Genomic DNA, 17,978 nt, shown 5'->3' with positions numbered 1-17,978 from the left:
CAGTCACACATGCAAGGCACTTCACCGCAAGCTGCCAACAGAGATCTTCAGGCCAGATTCATGACTCACTCTGGTACTGCAGCCCATTGAACACGACAGGGAGCCACTGCCACCTACAGATCAGCACTAGAACTACATCATAAGGAGTATGATGTTGTGCCCACCCAGTAAACATTATTTTTATATATATTTGGTACAAATGTTTTTGTTTTTTTTACGTATTCAGTGCTTTTCTGTACTGCAATTTGCCTATAGTGCTCATTTATTTAACATCTTTAACCATCAAAAAAACTAAAAATTGTACTATAGTAATGATATAACATGGTAATGTCATGGTGCTTTTGATGCATGACATAGTAACATGACATGATTATCATATTAAACTAGTGTTCAAAAGTTTGGAGTCGGTAAGCTATTTCTGTTTTTGAAAGAATTATCTTATGCTGATCAAGGCAGTAAAACTGTAATATTGTGAAATATTACACTTTAAAATAACTTTTCTATTTAAATACATTATTTTTTAATCCTGTGATGGCAACGCTGAATTTTCAGCACCATTACTCCAGTTTTCAGTCACATGATCCTTCAGAAATCATTCTGAAATAGGTTTTAAACCGTTTTATTACTCCAATTTTTTTAAACCGTGATACTCTGAGGATTCTTTGATGAATAGAAAGTGAAAAAAAAAAGCATTTATATGAAATAGTAAATACTTTTTTAATGTTACAAAAGATTTCTGTCAATTTTGATCAATCCAATGCATCCTCATACAAAACTATATATTTTACTGACCCCAAACTTTTGAACGGTAGTGTATATACCATGCTATTTACAATGAAGCTTTATTGTATGATTAAGTAACAATGGTAATACCAAGTAAAAAAATACATATGGTATTATTTTGGCTTGAAAATATCTTATTGTAATAAATTGTTTTTGTTTTTTTTAAATAAAACTACATATGGTTCAAGTTTACGGTTTACAATTAAATTAAAACAAAGCAACCTTAGCTGAAATGTAACAATTCTTCTAATAGAAAAATTAAAATATTATTATTATTGGTGTTGTTGAATAATAATACTATTAGTATTACTAATACTATTACTGTTTTTATTATAAAACTTCCTAAAAATCATCTGAAGGCCAGGAAATGCAAGCCAATTACAACAGCTAGACCTGTATGCCAGGACACAGAAACAGCTTACAAATACTTGCCATTCTGCCTTTGTCAGTAGCTTTTTCTATTGAGTTTCTCTCTCACACACACTCTCCTAAATACACACTCGTACACACATTTTCAAAGTATATCTTCCTCTCCCAGCTCAAAGAGATCTGAGGCAAGCTAAAGCTCATATAAATGTTTTATTCTTTACTTCTGGTATTTTCTGACTCAGGCAAAAACACACTTTTATGTCTGCGGATTTTGAAACTAATTCTGTAAGCAGATTGCAGAGCAACACCTTTACATAACCAAAGGCCAAGCATGAATATTTTAAAGGTCTTGAAGTTCAGTCAAACAACCTTACTTTAAGGAGAATGAAGAAACTTTCTGCAAAAGCACAGTTGCTGACTTAGGAGAGAACAAACAGTGTCAACATATCAATTAAGCCCAGGCGGCAGCGGTTTAAACAAAGTTAACAAACATTACTGATGTGGCAATATCAGTAACCTTAAAAATTATTCTTTGATCTTAAAGTCAACATGAAACCACATTCACAGCCCATTTTTCCAGCATAATGCGATGCATTTCCAAATGAAACAAAATATTCAAAAAAGGAGGAAAAGATTTGATTTTATCCATTGGGAATAGAGTGGTGCGGGAATGACGTCAGAACCCGAAAGTCTAATTCGCCGCTGGTTCCTTCAAGATTTCCCTATGGTGTTTTAGAATTGTTTTTTTGTTTCATTTATGAGTAAAAATAAAGCTTGTGGTAAACATAACTTGACAACACTTGACATTTTGTTGCACTGCACACACTCACACCCCAAGATGTCTTATCTAGTAACTTGTCAGAAACTTGCGTTTTCAAAAATTAACAAATGCTTCAAAATTTGCATTTTCGCTATGGGTGTGTGTAATTTAAGCTGTAGAGCAAAACAAGTCAAATTTTGTTTACCGCAGGCTTTATTTTACACTTAAATCGTAAAACCCCATAGGAATTAGTCTTCCGGGTTTCTAACGTCATCCTTGCACCACTGAATAAGATTGTGAGATGTGATCAGCAGCCTAAAAATAATATTGTTTGTTAACACTATTTTTGTCACCTACATGACACAAGAGATGTAATTTGAAAAGCAAAGTCATTTCAGAAACTTATCGACCTCAAAATTTTTGCACAGTAGTTTAAGAAAGAAAACGGGTCAATTTCAAGTTCAATCTAGAGACTCTTTCAGACTCAACTGTTTTTCTAAAAGTCAAAACTTGAGAAAAGCAAATAACCCTTATAGTTATCATTATGCCTTTTTATCTTTCTTCAAGCATTCTGTTCCAGGGCCGCGAAAGCAGATATTCAGCGGTAATTTAGCAGGGGAGCGCTGAAGACTGCAGCTGAACAGAACCGCTGAGACGGCCCAAGGCTGACTTTACAGAGTATGCAAAATGAAATGAAACACCTGAGACCTGAAAGGCCTGCCTCGCTGACAGACACAATAGAGAACAAGGCGTCAGGGAGATGAGTGTGTCAACCGCACTCAGCACTTTAAGAGACGGCGGTGCTCAAATATTCTTCAGAAGCCTTGCAATAAAGGAGTTTGTAGAACAGACAGAGTAGAGACGGTCATTTGTTATCACGTTGGGTCTCAGCTGGTGAAATGTCAAGCTTTGCTAGAGTGGAAGCGTCGACCTAAACTCTGCAGACTTCTCCTCATGTTATTTATAGACGTTCGAAGCAAAACAAGTCTAAGTCTAGAGATCAAGAGTTTGGCTGGAGGGTTCGAGGGCTGATTTTAGATCAACAGGTTTCAGTGACCTTCAGCGAGAAGAACTTTTGAAGTTCAGAACTGCAACATCATCTATATAAGAAATTAGTAGTGTAACAATCAGATTAGATTTGTTCAGATTTCTAATGGCTCGTTTTTACCTTTATCATGTGTAGCCATAAAGTATTACTTTTCTTTTAACCTGAATACATGTGAATGTACATATCTTAAGTTTCTTTTTTTAAGTTTTACATTTATTTTAATAGAATTTTTTACAACTAGAATTAACCTTGCTTTGTAAAAAAACAAAAACGTCAATTTATTTGATATTTTAAGAAACGTATTGACCTTCACACACAGTCATGAGGGTCTGCAGGGCTCCTCTCTGAGATCACTTCCTGTTCTATAGGAATTTTCTGAACATATCTGCATGTTGGTTGCTCCACATGACTTTGATTTGTTTTCAATTACTTATAATATTTTGAAGGGATAGTTCACCCAAAAATGAAAATTCTGACATCATTTACTCCACCTCATGTTGTTTCAAACACGCAAGACTTTCGTTCATCTTTTTGATGGTGAAGATATTTTTTATAAAAATCTGAGCTAGTTTTGTGCTCTCCATTGACAGCTACACAACTACCACTTTGACGCTTCAAAAAGTTCATAATGAGATTGCAAAACTAATCCATATGAATTAAGCGGTTCAAAGAGATATAAAGAGACTCAATCACTTTATATGATGAAGCGTCAAATTGTCAGTTGCGTAGCTGCCAATGGAGGGACAGATCTCGATCAGATTTCATTTGTGTTCCGAAGATGACTGAAAGTCTTATGGGTTTGGAATGACATGAGGGCAAGTAATTAATGACAGAATTTTCATTTTTGGGTGAACTAACTCTTTAATGTAGCAATGTAACAGAAAATTGAATCTATATTGTGGCTTACATCCAAGTGTAACGGATGTATCGAAAAAGAAAAACGTAGGGCTTTCAATGAGCTTTTGTCGTCTTCATTTTGATTTCATGTATTTTAAAATAATTAATAAATCTGGAGAAAAAAAAATTTGCATTGTGTCATTGGTTCTTGTATAACGATTCTGTGGTTTGTCGCTATTAAGGTTGCACAGATTGAAAGCGAAATACTTTCAAACTAAGTGAGAACAAAAACTTACCTTTGCTACAAATTGCCTGTCCTTCTGGTCCAGATTGGCTGTGGGAGCAACATAGTCTTTCCAGATTCTTACTTTACGCTCTTTCGCTGAACTGCAGGGTTTTAAAGAGAGAGAAATAAGGCATTTTACCAAAATGAAGCACTGCATAAAGGACATCCGTGTGCACTTAATTGGAATAAAGACACAGCCTTGTATGTTCATATCATATTTCATTGCGAATGTGTCTAACGCTTCAGTAAACTAGCAGGTGGGCATAAGGGCAGGTGTTCTTGAACAGCTGTGTGATAAGTTGCCACATTTGCTAAACTATTCTGCTGAAACATCAAGTAAGAGCAGCCTGAGACAGTCTAAAGCACTGTCTGATCAAGCAGCCTAAATGTCAGGCGTATTTGAAATGTATACAGAAATAGGGCAGACAACTGTCCGACTCAAAAGCACTGACCGTTCTGCTGCTCTGAGTTTCTCAGCACCCTGGGTATACACAGCCATTGACCAGTCCACGCAACGTGCAAAGCCTTCCTTCAACAGCAACTCTGTGATGTTCCCATTCTGTAACGACCACACAAACACAGGATTTCAAATTATTATTCGCACTAGGGATGCCAAAAGTACCAGTATTTCACCTAATTTTCAAAAGTTTACTTGAATGCCTTATATTGTTGTTAGATATCTCATGCATTGTTTACTTTATTTTGTTCTTTTCTTGTAATGATTCTATGTTTTTAATGTTCTAACTGACTTGTCTTGAACAATTGCTTAAGAACTTGAACCAATGTTTACTTCGTATTTACTTAATTTTAATTAGTATTACTCATGCTGCTGTATCAAAATGGGTATGCATCATTTCCCTTAATTACTTAGTTTTGTCATTGAGGCATACACAAACATGTGTGGAATGTTAAAAACTGTATGCTGGTTGAAAACCTTAAAATATTGATAATGATGCATTTATATCAGGTATTGTTCTGAAAGCAAAAAGCAACAGACTGAAGCCTAACATGTACTCAAATGCAAAAACAAAACAAAACAACAACAACCTCTCTCTCTGCATTTCGTACATGGTTTTTTCAACCTGCACTAAAATGTTCATCTCACACACTTTAAGATTTTGGATCTAGCATAAATATGAACGCCCAAAAATGTTTATGCTTGGGTTCAACTGCAGTTATTAAAGATCAATCAGAAAGCTGGTCTTGGATGACGTGGCTTCATACCGGATGCAGGATGGTACCCAGAATGACCTGGTTGGGGCAGGACTCCAAAATGATCTGCACATCTCTCTGAAGAAGTCGTGACTCTGTGAAGAACTTTGCCTCTGCTGCAAAGGGCTCGGGGATCTCGCTGCCATCTGCCTCCCGTTTAAACGTAGGGCACTGGAGACACAGATTTGTCATATGCATTACAGAAAATATACATTGTCTGAAATCTATTGGGACATACTAAAAAACAAACCTCGGAAAAAAATATACAATCATACTTAAAGAAGGAAAACCCTTTCTTGAAAAGCCACTGACTGGAAACTCCAGTTCTACCACTAACACACTTAATTTAACAACTTTACAGTTCCTTTTTTCATGATTAGTGAGATTAAGCAGTAAAATGGTCAACTGAATTCATGGAACAGGTCTGGTCAAAGAAAACCTTGAGGGAATCTCTCAGGGCTAACCATCAAGAGATACATAGAGAAGAACTAATGAGAAAATCATGAAAGCATGAGATATATTGGGTCTCAGGGGTTCTGCCTAAAGAAATTGGTTCTCTCTTATTCATAGAGTTACATATAGAAGGACTGAAACTCACCTTGACTCCAGACAGCATGACTGTCACCAGATAGTGGTCGGGCAGAAGCAGCGCTCGAACCATGCAGCCATCACGCACATGTTCAATAATGGCTGTGCGTGTAAGAAAAAGGTAGAAAGTAAGTTAGTGAAGGACAAAACTTTAAATCTCCCATTTTTCCGCTGCTTTTATGCACAAAATGAAAACTACAGAACAGTCAGTAATACATTTTGAATGTTTTTGAGTATCTTATGTTTACCAAGGCTGCATTTATTTGATAAAAAATCCAGGAAAAACAGTAATATTTGGATTACAATTTAAAATAACTTCATATGATATGGCATGACATGGTTTTCACAATAACTGTGAAAATAATATCGTATTATAATATTATATTATAACCATTTTTGCTGACACCATGGTACATTTTATCAGGATTTTTTTGAAAAATAGAAAGTTCAGGTAACATTTGTAATATTTTAAAAGTCCTTTTGATCAATTTAGAATAACAGTAGGCTAAACATTTGAAAAAGAACACCATTATGAACTATTCTAATAGTTAAAACCAAGACAATTCAGCATGTTAATGATTTGATTGTTGATTCTAATTTTGTTTTTTCTATTCAAATTGTCAGCCCACTTCACAAAGTTCATGTGATGTCACGGCATGTGGGAAGCTGACAGTATGTAAACAGGCCTCTCTAGTTCTGCATGGTGCCTTGACTTGAAGAGAACAAATTGGCATGTTTAAAACTCGCTTGGCATTACTGCACAGCGAGGGCCGTGAAATAATTCACTAAGAAGGTGGATCACAGTCACGCTGGAACGGGTCATGTGGCCAAGGGCGTTTAAATTCATCATTACAAACAACGTCGCAACTTTGACTTCTGATTAGCATCTAATAATCTTGTTAGCTGCGGGGGGAAATGGTGCACATTTCTATAGCATTTAATGACTCAGTTGTTCATTTGCAGCGAGCTGGCTAGCCCTCTAATGGAGGTTAACTCTCATCAGGGTTAGTATTCAGTTTGAATAGGAAAATTGAGCTGTGTGCAGAGCTGTGAAGAGAGAAAAAAAAAAAGGGCATCTGGAAGCACGAGACACTCCAGAGAGCATTATTAGTGCGTTCAATTTTAGCTTTTGTCTAAACTGTATGCCATAATTCTAAGGTGGGCCTGGTGGAGCTCACCGTGCAAAATTCCCCAAAGTCTTTATGATATAGTGGTCCCCAATGTTGGGGCAAGTTATTTTTAAAAGTAATGCGTTATAAAATTGTGTTACTCCCTAAAAAGGTAACTAATTACGTTAGTTACTTTTAAGAAAAAGTAACGCGTTACATTAATTTTGCGTTACTTTTTCTGGGCTAGGCTTGCTTGTTTTATAGTAACAAAAAAATAATAATAATTATTATTTCGGCTTTTCCACACCAAAAGTGGAATGAATAAGCAAATGCAATGAAGTAAATGCAAATTCATGTCTGTGCAGTAAAGAACGCAGCTCAAAGAAACCTTTCAGCTGGACTGCAATTTTTGGATTGAGCAGACGCAGGAAAGAAAGTTTAACACTCTTTTTTAAGCAATAAAAACAGTTTAACTAAAGCCATTTTTGCTTATTCATATGGTTGAATTGGATCATCAAACGTCAGCAGAAAAGACTGGTTAATAAAGTGAGATTAAATGCATAAAGTATATTTGTGTTATTTAACATTAAATTGCAGGTTTTCGTAATATTCTGAGTTTGCATTTCACAGTTTTTATTAATTTTGAGGAACACTGAATTGTGCAAGTGAGATGAGTAAATGCATTGCTCACAATTAATCTAGAACTACAATATCCATCATGTTTACACAGCGCACACAACACTTCTGCGCTTTCTCTGGTTTCTCTCAACGTGGGGACAAGAGAGTTGTCAGTCAATAAAAGAGAAAAATTAACTTGCTTTACTTGTTTGAAAAAAGTAACTCAGTATTTGGCTGTAAATTTAAAAGTAATAAGTTACTTTACTCGTCACTTGTAAAAAAGTAATCTGATTACATAACTCGCATTACTTGTAATGCTTGTAATTTTATAATAATTGTATGATAATGTCAATGTATGACCTTGCTTTACTTGCTTTACAATTGGGGGGTTCTATTAGTAAATCTGCATTTATGAATATGAAACTGGAACTTGATCTTGAACACTAGTGATGTTTGCCCCAGCATTTACGTGTACTGGCCTTCAAGAGCAAAATATGTGATCCACAAACCAAGCTTACCATTGACTGGTTTCTGGTGGAGGGAGTCTACAAAGTTGCGAGGGTTCTCGATGGTATACTTCAAATCTCGAATGGTGTGTGAGCCTCCACCCTCAGACCACAGTCCCTTTTTACCAGACTTGGCTTGGTCCTCCAAATCACACAGTCTTGCCTGCTCAGGACTGAAACATACAGAAGTGCACAAAGTCCAGTATATATCAAATTACAGACCACAGAGTTTACCACTAGAGTTTGGAGAACTAAAAATAAGACAAGATCATTTTAGTCTTCCTTTCTTTTCCCTTGGGACTTCAATGCTCTGAGCAACAGATATAGAGGTCTTTCACAGAGTGCAGCACCTTTCTGAGACCTTGATAAGCTCTTCAAATGGGTTTGTTCATTATCAAAAGCCAACACATGTTTCAATTAATTCCTCTGTTGTTCTAAAAGCCGTCATTATCTTTAAGGGGAATTAAACAGTCTGACCATGGCAGACACTTGTCAGTTTTTTTAATAAGGCTCTGTCAATGCAAGTAGTGCTGGCCTTAATAATGAACAGACTTAAAGAGGTAAGACAGAAAGACAGACAGAACAAGAGAGGGATGAATCAGAATCTATGATGAAAACTGTTTTTTTTTTTGGACTGGCGAAAAAATGTGGGTGGTGAAAGTCAATTAATTAAAGACCTAGTTTGACCAGAGGCCCTGTCAATTATGTATCAGCTCCTGCTTTAATGTATTGGCTCAGACAGCAAACAAATTATGAAATCAAATGATGAATTACAGGAGTTTTGATGGCAAGATCGCAGAGATTGAATAATAAAACACATTCAATGATAATTTAATCTTCAATATTCATATCTTACTGAAACTAGATGAAGAGACAAGATTCAAAGTGCCTTTTAGATATACCAGATCTACTGAAGAGCTTGCTTGCTGAATTTGTAATAGGCACTTCTCTATAGTGATATTATATTAATGCATGTGAGATTTGAAACTTGCTGAAAAACTACACTTAATACAGGACATGGATAAGAAATGCAGTCTCTCTGCACACCTTTGTCACCAATTTTAAACTAACTTAATTGAAGTTACTAAGCTAAAGTTACTGCCGGAGGAATAATCATAATACAAATGGAATTTTATTTTTAATGTTATTGTTTTTATTGTTGCTGCATATATATTATGTTTAATCTCCAATCGTATCTACGATATAATGCTTTCCGATCATTACACTCAAACCCAGAGGATATGATGCATTTACTTTTTGAAAATGGTTTTATTTTTGAATAAATCGACTGTGGGATGGAAAAATTCCTTTATTTGAACAACTTACATTTTTTTCCTAATACTTGGTAGATTCAGAAACTGAAGTGTATGAAAGCAATGTTAAGTTAAATGGTAAGTCTGGACTCGCAATTAATATTTTATGGGATGTATAAACTTTCAAATGATCATTAATGTAATATGTTGGTTGTATTAGATTTTTGCATTTCTTTAATAAAAAGGTGGTCAGACTGTGAAGTATTGCGCATACACATGTAACGGACGTAGGCCAGCGTCCTTGTTAGCGCGCCCACGTCCCATGCCAGAAACGCCAGTTCGAATCCCACTCGGAGCAGGTCAAGAAGGACCGGTCAAATTTGGTGCCGTGACCCGGATAGGAGTGAGGTTTAGGAGTGTAATGGACGTAGGCCTAGAGTGCGTTTCCCATACAATAACAACTCGCTGCTTAACAACCAAAGTATGATGCATCATTGAAGAAATCAACTACTGTAGTCAACATTTGAAGTGGATCAAAACCTTTCATCGAAGTTATACATGAATTTTGAACAATACCCGTTCTTGTCTTAGGACAACTTTGATGAACTTTTTTGATCCACTTCAAATGTTGACTACTGTAGTTAATCACGACTGTTTCCCGAAACCATGTTGTCGCAAATATGTCGTTCAACCATGTTGGTTAATAATGTCACACAGGTGATGGAGTAATAACTTTTACTTTTTATGAATCCATTTGAGATTTTTTGCTATAACTTACAGATATGGCATCTGAGGCCTAATTCTCATTTTGCTTTATTTCCAGATTCAATCATAGGCTCATTCTTACGTACTAGAACACGAACACACATGCACACTCTTCAAAAACAGTGCTTTAAATCTCTTGACAAACTAAAATACATAAATTACATTTGTATATTTTCAAAATAAAAGCTATAGATTGTACTAAAAGTCAGCTTGCTTATTTTTGTTTAAGATAAGGATTTATTAAGTCCACATGTCTTGCAAACATGAATGTTTCTAACCACAGGTTTGCAAATGTGCAAATGTTCGTTGGAACTATGGTTTTGGGAAACACACTCATTGAACTATTCTGACAACAGCAAAACTTGCGACCATAGTTGGCTAACAACGCTTTCTGGAAACGCACCCCAGTAAGAGCTGTGTGTGTAAACCTCACTCAAGAGGCATTAGCGTCCTTGTTAGCGCGGCTGCCTCCCACGCCGAATTCGAATCCTGCTTGGAAAGGGTCAAGTAGGACCAGTTACACATGGCTTACTGGCTTGCACGCTCCACCTTTAAATCATGAAATATGCGTAGGAATAACAACAGTCTTTATTTCATCATACATACTTGCTTGCTTAGTACCAACAATTCTGAATGTCTTTTAAATATCAAATACCTGGAAAATTTAGCAAATAATTGATTTGTTCTATTATAATATGTTATATTATAATAGTCAGCCCAGTTCCTTTCAAACTCTATTTAGTTTCGAGGCAGACTGATAAAGACCTGTAAACCCCATCTCCAGGAAGTTGCGTTGCAGCCAAGCAATTTCATTAGACCTGGGGAAAACATTTCCATTTTTATGTGCAAATGGTTACTACACAGACTGTCATTGGCCCATGGGAGTCTAGGATACTGCCACGTCTAATGGACACAAACGCAAAGCTCACAAGATTCAAACCAGACATCTGGGTTCGTCTTCCAGCCTTTTCCGATATGCAAAACGACAATCCATGGGACAGATGTTAATACCCAACTCTTATTTAAAACTCACTCATGTAGTAACAGGAAAGCCCGGTAGAGCAAATGTCAAAGAAAAGTCGCCTTCTGCCTACTAAATGACAAGATCAAAGCTCCAATTATCTAAGCCTTCATAAATTTTAACTACGAGAAATAAGAGGCTGCCAAATCTCCACAGCCATCTTGAGCGGTCTTTGTCTTGTAAAGTTTTATTTTCTTTAATCTTTTTAAAAGTGTGTCAGAGGGAGAGGAGTGGGCATCCATCCCAGCTCAGCTGTGCCTAATTGAGAGCTGGTGGGCAGAGCGCGGCCCAGGTTTAAACACGACTCCTTTGGAGATTACGATAGCCGATCCAGAGGGCTGTGATGGGCCACAGCAGGCCTGGCTAATGAGAAGGATTTTCAGGGGCTGTGGAGAGACCAGAGGGGCTAACACCACTGTCTCCTGCGGGGAAAATGAGGCTAAAGCAAACCGATTCCACTGGCAATTGTTCAGGGCCATTTCACAGAGTGGCCTGCATACGCATCATTAAGTCCCAAAAGCTTAGGACAATATTACATCGCTGCTAGCCAGAGGGAGAAGGGCAGATAGAAGAGACGTGTAAAGAGCAGATGTGACTAGAAGAGGGCGTGAGAAATCAAATGGAGAAATATCAAAAGCAATAACGTTTTATAAATCAAGAGAGTGTCTAATGTAACTTCATTAAAGGTAAACACTGCCCCCTGCAGGACAAATAATGAGTTTTTACAATAAAACCACTGTGACAACACAAATGATCTCAGCCAAAGGGGAAAACATAGCAGGCATTGTGGAGGCTTTGACAATAGGTGCAAGAACCGTACTGACACTAGTTGTTTGACGCTTTGGGAAAGAAAATACGTAGGTTTCTTACTTGTTTCCTCTGATGCCTTCTCTGCGAACTGCTGCAAGACCCTCGGCCACCAGGGACTCTGCGATATTTTCTCCTGATGTGTCTTTGGAGAGATCAAACCCAGAAGAGACGCGTTACTATAACAACACTAAAGTCAACACATCGGCCCAATTCAAGTATACCAAACGCTCTCATAATTTAGTAAAACGTGACCCAGAATGCGCTTCAGATCAGCACATGTGAACAAGCACACGACTCACCTTTTCCCAGGTACACCATGCCGTATTCTCTGCCTTGAGGTGTTTTATTCTCAACGGTGAAGCAGACTTCTTTGCCGATTACCTTTTTACGCATGAACTCTCGTGCCTGGAAAGCCCATGGCTGCAAACGACACACAAAGCTATTTACAGCCATTCAGCACTGGAGGATGTGCATTAGCAACTAAAGAGTCGCTATTCACTCTAGCGGAAATGAAAATGTTTTAACAAAACTGTATAAATGACCTGCAGACATTTTTTATATATAATGAGGTGTAGAATTAAAGGATTAAAAACACAATGGACTTACTAAGGAAAAATGTCACAAGATGCCATGAACTACAGTGATTTTATGCACAGCACAATTAATTGGCTTATATATGCATTAAATGCATTGGTTGGAAATACCAAGCAAACAAACAAACACTCGTCTGATGCACATTCATAGTATGACAATCTGCACACAACCTTTTGTTTAAAAGTCTGGGGTGTGTGAGACTCATGAAGGTTGCATTTATTTGCTCAAATTCAGTAAAAACAGTAATATTTTTGCATTTTAAAATAACTGTTTTCTATTTTAATGCATGTTAAAATGTGCTTTATTCCTGTGCTGGCAAAGCTGAATTAAGGGGCACCCTCACTTGATACTGTAATATAATTTCAGCAAAACAGATTGGCCAAAAGCTCTAGTGTGTATTTGGGTTTTCACTTTAGAGAACGGCAAATGTTTTTATTTACAACGTGTGTTTGCAGTAGTGAGAAATGTAGCCAATCACAGACATGTTTGTTGATCTCTTGAATGCAATGGCCAATCAGAGATGTTTGATGATTTAGTAAGAATTCACTCACTGCTCAAGACGCCAGAGTTTTTGTTCACAAATCGCAAATCCTCTCATTATAGCAAATAAAGTGTAGACACGATGCAAGTAAGAGATTCATTGTGAAGTGAAGTCAGCTTCATTTATTATAACGGAACTTTGTGAGATTGTGATGAACTGAGATTAGGGACAGGTTTTTAATGATTACAAAGGAAGCTGTCATTGCGTGCTTTTGAGGCTTTATATAAATCCATTGAATAAAACTTTAGTTTTTCACGCAGTAAAGACGGCCGACGGCCAATTACATGCTGCAAAAATTTCGGAAGTGACATCTACATTTAAATGTGGAATTTAATCTTGAAATTGCTATGATTGATATAGTGATAACCATAACATGGGACAAAAAAATGGCATGTCAAAAGAGATATGCATTTAGCAGACTAATAGATTAATAGAAAAAAATATATTTTTGGAATTCTATTTCGATTATATGTAAAAGTAATGACTTAGTAATAATCTTAAGTAATCTAAACCAATGTATTAAATAAATTCCTAAATGCAGATCAAAAAAGTCATGCGACTTTGCCACAAATAATTATCAGACTATTTGTCATTAAATAGTCAAAACCTGAATAAAAAGAGCCACAGCGGCTTTAATTTCACATCAATTTCCCACAACGTTGTGATTGGGTTTTTTGGGGGGTTTTTTTGTTTGTTTGTTTGCATGTTTGTTTGGGTGCCTTCAAACAATGTAAGGAAAGGTTGTTTTATTTTTTCTAATATTCAGAGTTTTCACAAAGTTTTTATTTTGTGTAGAAAACATAGCTAATAAATTAGCATACTGGGGGAAAGATTTGGTTTACTGAATATCCAAAACTTCGAAAATGACTATGAATCAACACGTTAAAACTAAAAAACCCAAGGGCCAGACAGAGCAGCTGTGTGCAGGGCTGATGTTTACCTCATCCGGTGTGTCCTTGGTGTCTGGTTGGGCCTGAACTGCGCGACGGGCCAGAGCTCCGGCTCGGATGTTACTCAGGTTGATCTGCCGTTCTGGAGGTGGTCCTCCTCGTGGCTGACCCCTTACAATGACAGCACAACCAGACAAGACCTGCGAGGAAACAAATCAAAGTGAGCGCACATATAATGTTTCATGAATAGTTTATCATTCCAGACATGTCAATGATGATGAGAGTTGTAATTGTGCATTGGCAGTGCTGATACAAACAATCAATCCGCAAGTCAAACACTGAACACCTGAGGGATCTGATCATGATTCCTTTAGGGCCTGCTTGTTTGTGTTTGGCCAACAGTTGAACAACCATTACACCCAAAACAAAGATAAAATCAGTAAAACAATCACCACTGTGATGATCACAACATGAGGTCTCAGCTTTAGCAGCAGCTAAACAAATACTTAAAACAAATGAGACCAACGATCACTTGTGTATTCACGTTAGCATTTGAATCAGCGCTTGATCTCTGATCTGTGTGAGGCATTTACAGCACTGATGTTTACAAGCCTCGTCATGCTTGCTTTATGCTGAAACAGTTGTTACAGATATCTGACAGTTGCTTATCCAATCAGACATTAGATCACTGGCATTCCTCCAAACTCCTGACACATCTGCACCATTACGAAATGATTACATTAACTGACTAAAGATTACATTGATTCTGTCTCAATTTTTGATCCTCAAACACCCAATAGAGATATCATACTATGTCCCGTTTGAGAATATCTATTTATTTATGATTTAACGCCATATCAGCAGCAATGGCTATATTCATGGCAATCAACATAATTTCAATTTAAAAATTCTGATTATCATGATTTTTTTTTACAATTTTTCTTAAAAAAACAATCAATATACAATATCTGCCCATGTATACCAATAGTAATAACAGTAATAATAACATTTACATAGAATCTTTCAATGTAATATTTGTCAGAATTTGAGAATATCTAAGTTATTGTCCTGCTCACATTGATTCAAACTCAAAGCCACATGTCACAAACACTGGTTGATATCATCAATGATGATTCTGGGCTTTACTTAAACTTATTAAAACTCTAATAAATCTCGAATAAATCAAGAAAGCCGAGGCCAAACCGAAAGAGTTTTTTTCCTCTAGAAAGGCCCTGAGAGCAGAGCGCCTGTCTAATTACCGGCTGTATGGAAGTATACACAGGCCTCTGTCACCGCAGACAGATTCGGAAAATATCCATGAATTTCCCCAAATCCACCACGCTCTGGTTAAACAAGGAGTTGAGCAAGAGTGGGAAGTTCTTTGAAAAGTGTTATTTGATGTTTAGGCTAAAATCAAAGCTACACAAGACAGGCCGTGACATTTCACTTACAATAATTTATCACGGTAACCATTTCAACCAAGTGCCAGAAATTAACTTTATTAAGGGCCTATATTAGCCCTCTGGAATTGGTTATATTGACGTAAAGCATCCAGCTGAATCAATTGATTCTTAATTTAAATAATAATGAAATGTATTTGTAAAAATCAGCATCAAATAGCGATAAATGATGCACAAGACATCAACAACAAAGACATATTTAAATGTTTACATATTTGTTTACAAAAACATGAACCGGTTTTTGCCCCAAATATAGTAACAATTATAGTTTTTGGTGAAAACTATGGATACCAGATACATTTTGAGGCAGTTTTATCCTCCTAAAGAGGGGCTATAATAACAAATGAAAACATTAAAACAAAAAAAGCTAATTTCACGGATAATTAGGTTGAATAAAGGCTTTGCCAGTTTGATTTCATGCAGAGTTTCTACTTCTGGGTTACCTCACGTTATCGCCATGTGTTTTTCCTTGGAAAACCTACGTGTCAGTTTCTCCTATCTGCTACCCCTTCATTGACCAGAGCAGATAAAAAGTAAACAGTCCAAAACTGCAGCGCCTCGCCTGGTCAAGTCATGAGGAGCTGAATGAGTCTATAACAACACAGAAACACTGTAACACGCGAGCGAGACTCGACGAGAATTTCCTCGAGCGCACGAACACACACGACTGACAGAAGAAATCTGAACTTTGACCTTAAGTTCAAATTAAAGTGTAGTAACCACTTATCTATATAGAATGACATATCACTAATCATAGTGGTGATTCCAGATTTACGACGATGACAGTGTTTGATTCGCCAGAGAATAAGTGTTTTTGAACGAATCTTTTAATCGATTCATTCGTTCTCATTCAACTGCATGGACAAGTGCATTCAAAAACTGACGAAGCAGCTTATGAGAACTATTGGGCATGTATAAAAAATTACTTTTGACCACAAACAAATAAGTCTCTCACATTATTTTCTATATGTTATAAAACAAATTCAAACCCTGCAGTTGGAGGACGAATGAAAAAATAATAAAGCTGCTTTGTTGTCATTTGTAAAAAATAATAATAATAATACTTAAAACTCGTTCACGACATCACCGAATCGGTTGAGCAAGTGAATGATTCAATAGACTCTCTCGTAACGCATAAAACACTCTCGTGGCGCCACCTCCTGGAGGTGCAACCTGGACGAATCCGCAAATGAATCTTTTTGTGAACCGATTCAAAAGTTTCGAGTCACTAGCATGAGTCAAAATCCGTTAACTATCAAATGCAACCCACAAATCTAGATTTTGCGTTCAGATAAACTCTAGAACTGTTTAAAAAGCTCAGCTTTGATACAAGACAGCTGTTTAACAAACTATCAAGAGTTTGTTATGAAATATGTGCCTCTCTGCAAACATTGAGCTGTAGCTGCAAAATATTTAGACTTAGCGACTGGTATATAACAATGTTAGGCTTCGTTTAGAACAGCAAATAAAAGCCATCAAAGGAAACTTTGAATATAACGTTGGCCATCTGGATCACAGCTGAAGACCGCTCAACTTCTGTCAATCTCTGCTGATCATGGAAACAACTTGAAGACTCGCCAAAACTCAAGAGAACTCGTGGAAAACCAACAGGCTGCATAATACATGCCTGACATTAAAGACCTGAACTTTTAAAGTCTTTGCTATCACCAGACCCCCCTAGACCAACACTTGTGCCCCGTGTGCTCTCCTACCATCTTCACTATTCCCCTCTGCAGCTGCGGGGCTGAAGTTGGGTTGGACTGAACTTGTGCCTGTACTGCAGATGCCATGTCCGCTGAGCTGGATGAGTATTCCGTTAGGGAGGGAAGAAAGAGAGAGGTAAAGGAGCCGGGAGAGTCCTATGAGACGCCTCTACTGTGAGCCGAGAAAGGGAAGAAGAGAGACTGAGCACGACTGATCACGCTTTGCTTAACCGGAAGCACAGCGTTGGGATGTACACGTCGAAATGTTGCACTTCCTCGGTCACAGCGTCACACTCGCGCTCTGAATGGGGCGATTTGGTTGTGACGTTAGAGACACGAGTGATGACATCCGGTGAGTGGGGAGGTGCGACACGTCAGCACAGATTTAAAAAAAAAAAACGTGTGCACACTACACATGTTCACATTCACAACACACAAATTTGATATTTATTAATTTATGTTTTATTATTATTATTACTTATTTTATTTACTTTGCTACTATAACTATGCATTTATTTATTTGCTTTTATTTACTTTTTTTTACTTTTCTACTGTTTCTTTTATTATCTTTATATTGGCGCATATTTTTCATGAGTAAGCATACAGTCACCAACGATAGATATATTACTGTAGATTTAAATAAGAAAGAAAGAAAGAAAGAAAGAAAGAAAGAAAGAAAGAAAGAAAGAAAGAAAGAAAGAAAGAACTACTTTATAGAATAAATGGTAATGTAATTAAATTGAATCCTGAATTTATTTTTGTATTATTATTTTTTTCCTTTATTTATTATGGACTTAACTTTATTTATTTATTTATTTATTTATT

At 36.8% G+C, this 17,978-nt stretch overlaps 1 protein-coding gene across 1 annotated transcript in view; it reads right to left on the bottom strand.

Moving 5' to 3' along the window:
• Positions 1-17,456, bottom strand: part of snd1 (staphylococcal nuclease and tudor domain containing 1) — a 170,218-nt gene extending 152,762 nt beyond the window's left edge. Inside the window, exons 1-9 of the mRNA XM_084110583.1 lie at positions 17,163-17,456; positions 14,041-14,190; positions 12,265-12,385; positions 12,026-12,107; positions 8,129-8,289; positions 5,894-5,985; positions 5,308-5,466; positions 4,536-4,642; positions 4,094-4,184 (exon numbers count right to left, since the gene is read on the bottom strand). Of these exons, the coding sequence (XP_083966709.1) occupies positions 4,094-4,184; positions 4,536-4,642; positions 5,308-5,466; positions 5,894-5,985; positions 8,129-8,289; positions 12,026-12,107; positions 12,265-12,385; positions 14,041-14,190; positions 17,163-17,240 (1,041 nt within the window). The 5' untranslated portion in view covers positions 17,241-17,456. The remainder of the gene's footprint in view (positions 1-4,093; positions 4,185-4,535; positions 4,643-5,307; positions 5,467-5,893; positions 5,986-8,128; positions 8,290-12,025; positions 12,108-12,264; positions 12,386-14,040; positions 14,191-17,162) is intronic.
• Between the last annotated feature and the right edge of the window lie 522 nt (positions 17,457-17,978).

This window comes from Abramis brama, assembly GCF_963993115.1.
Source record: "Abramis brama genome assembly, chromosome: 4".
Classification (NCBI taxonomy): Eukaryota; Metazoa; Chordata; class Actinopteri; order Cypriniformes; family Leuciscidae; genus Abramis; species Abramis brama.
This window is presented reverse-complemented; position numbering and strand designations above follow the sequence as displayed.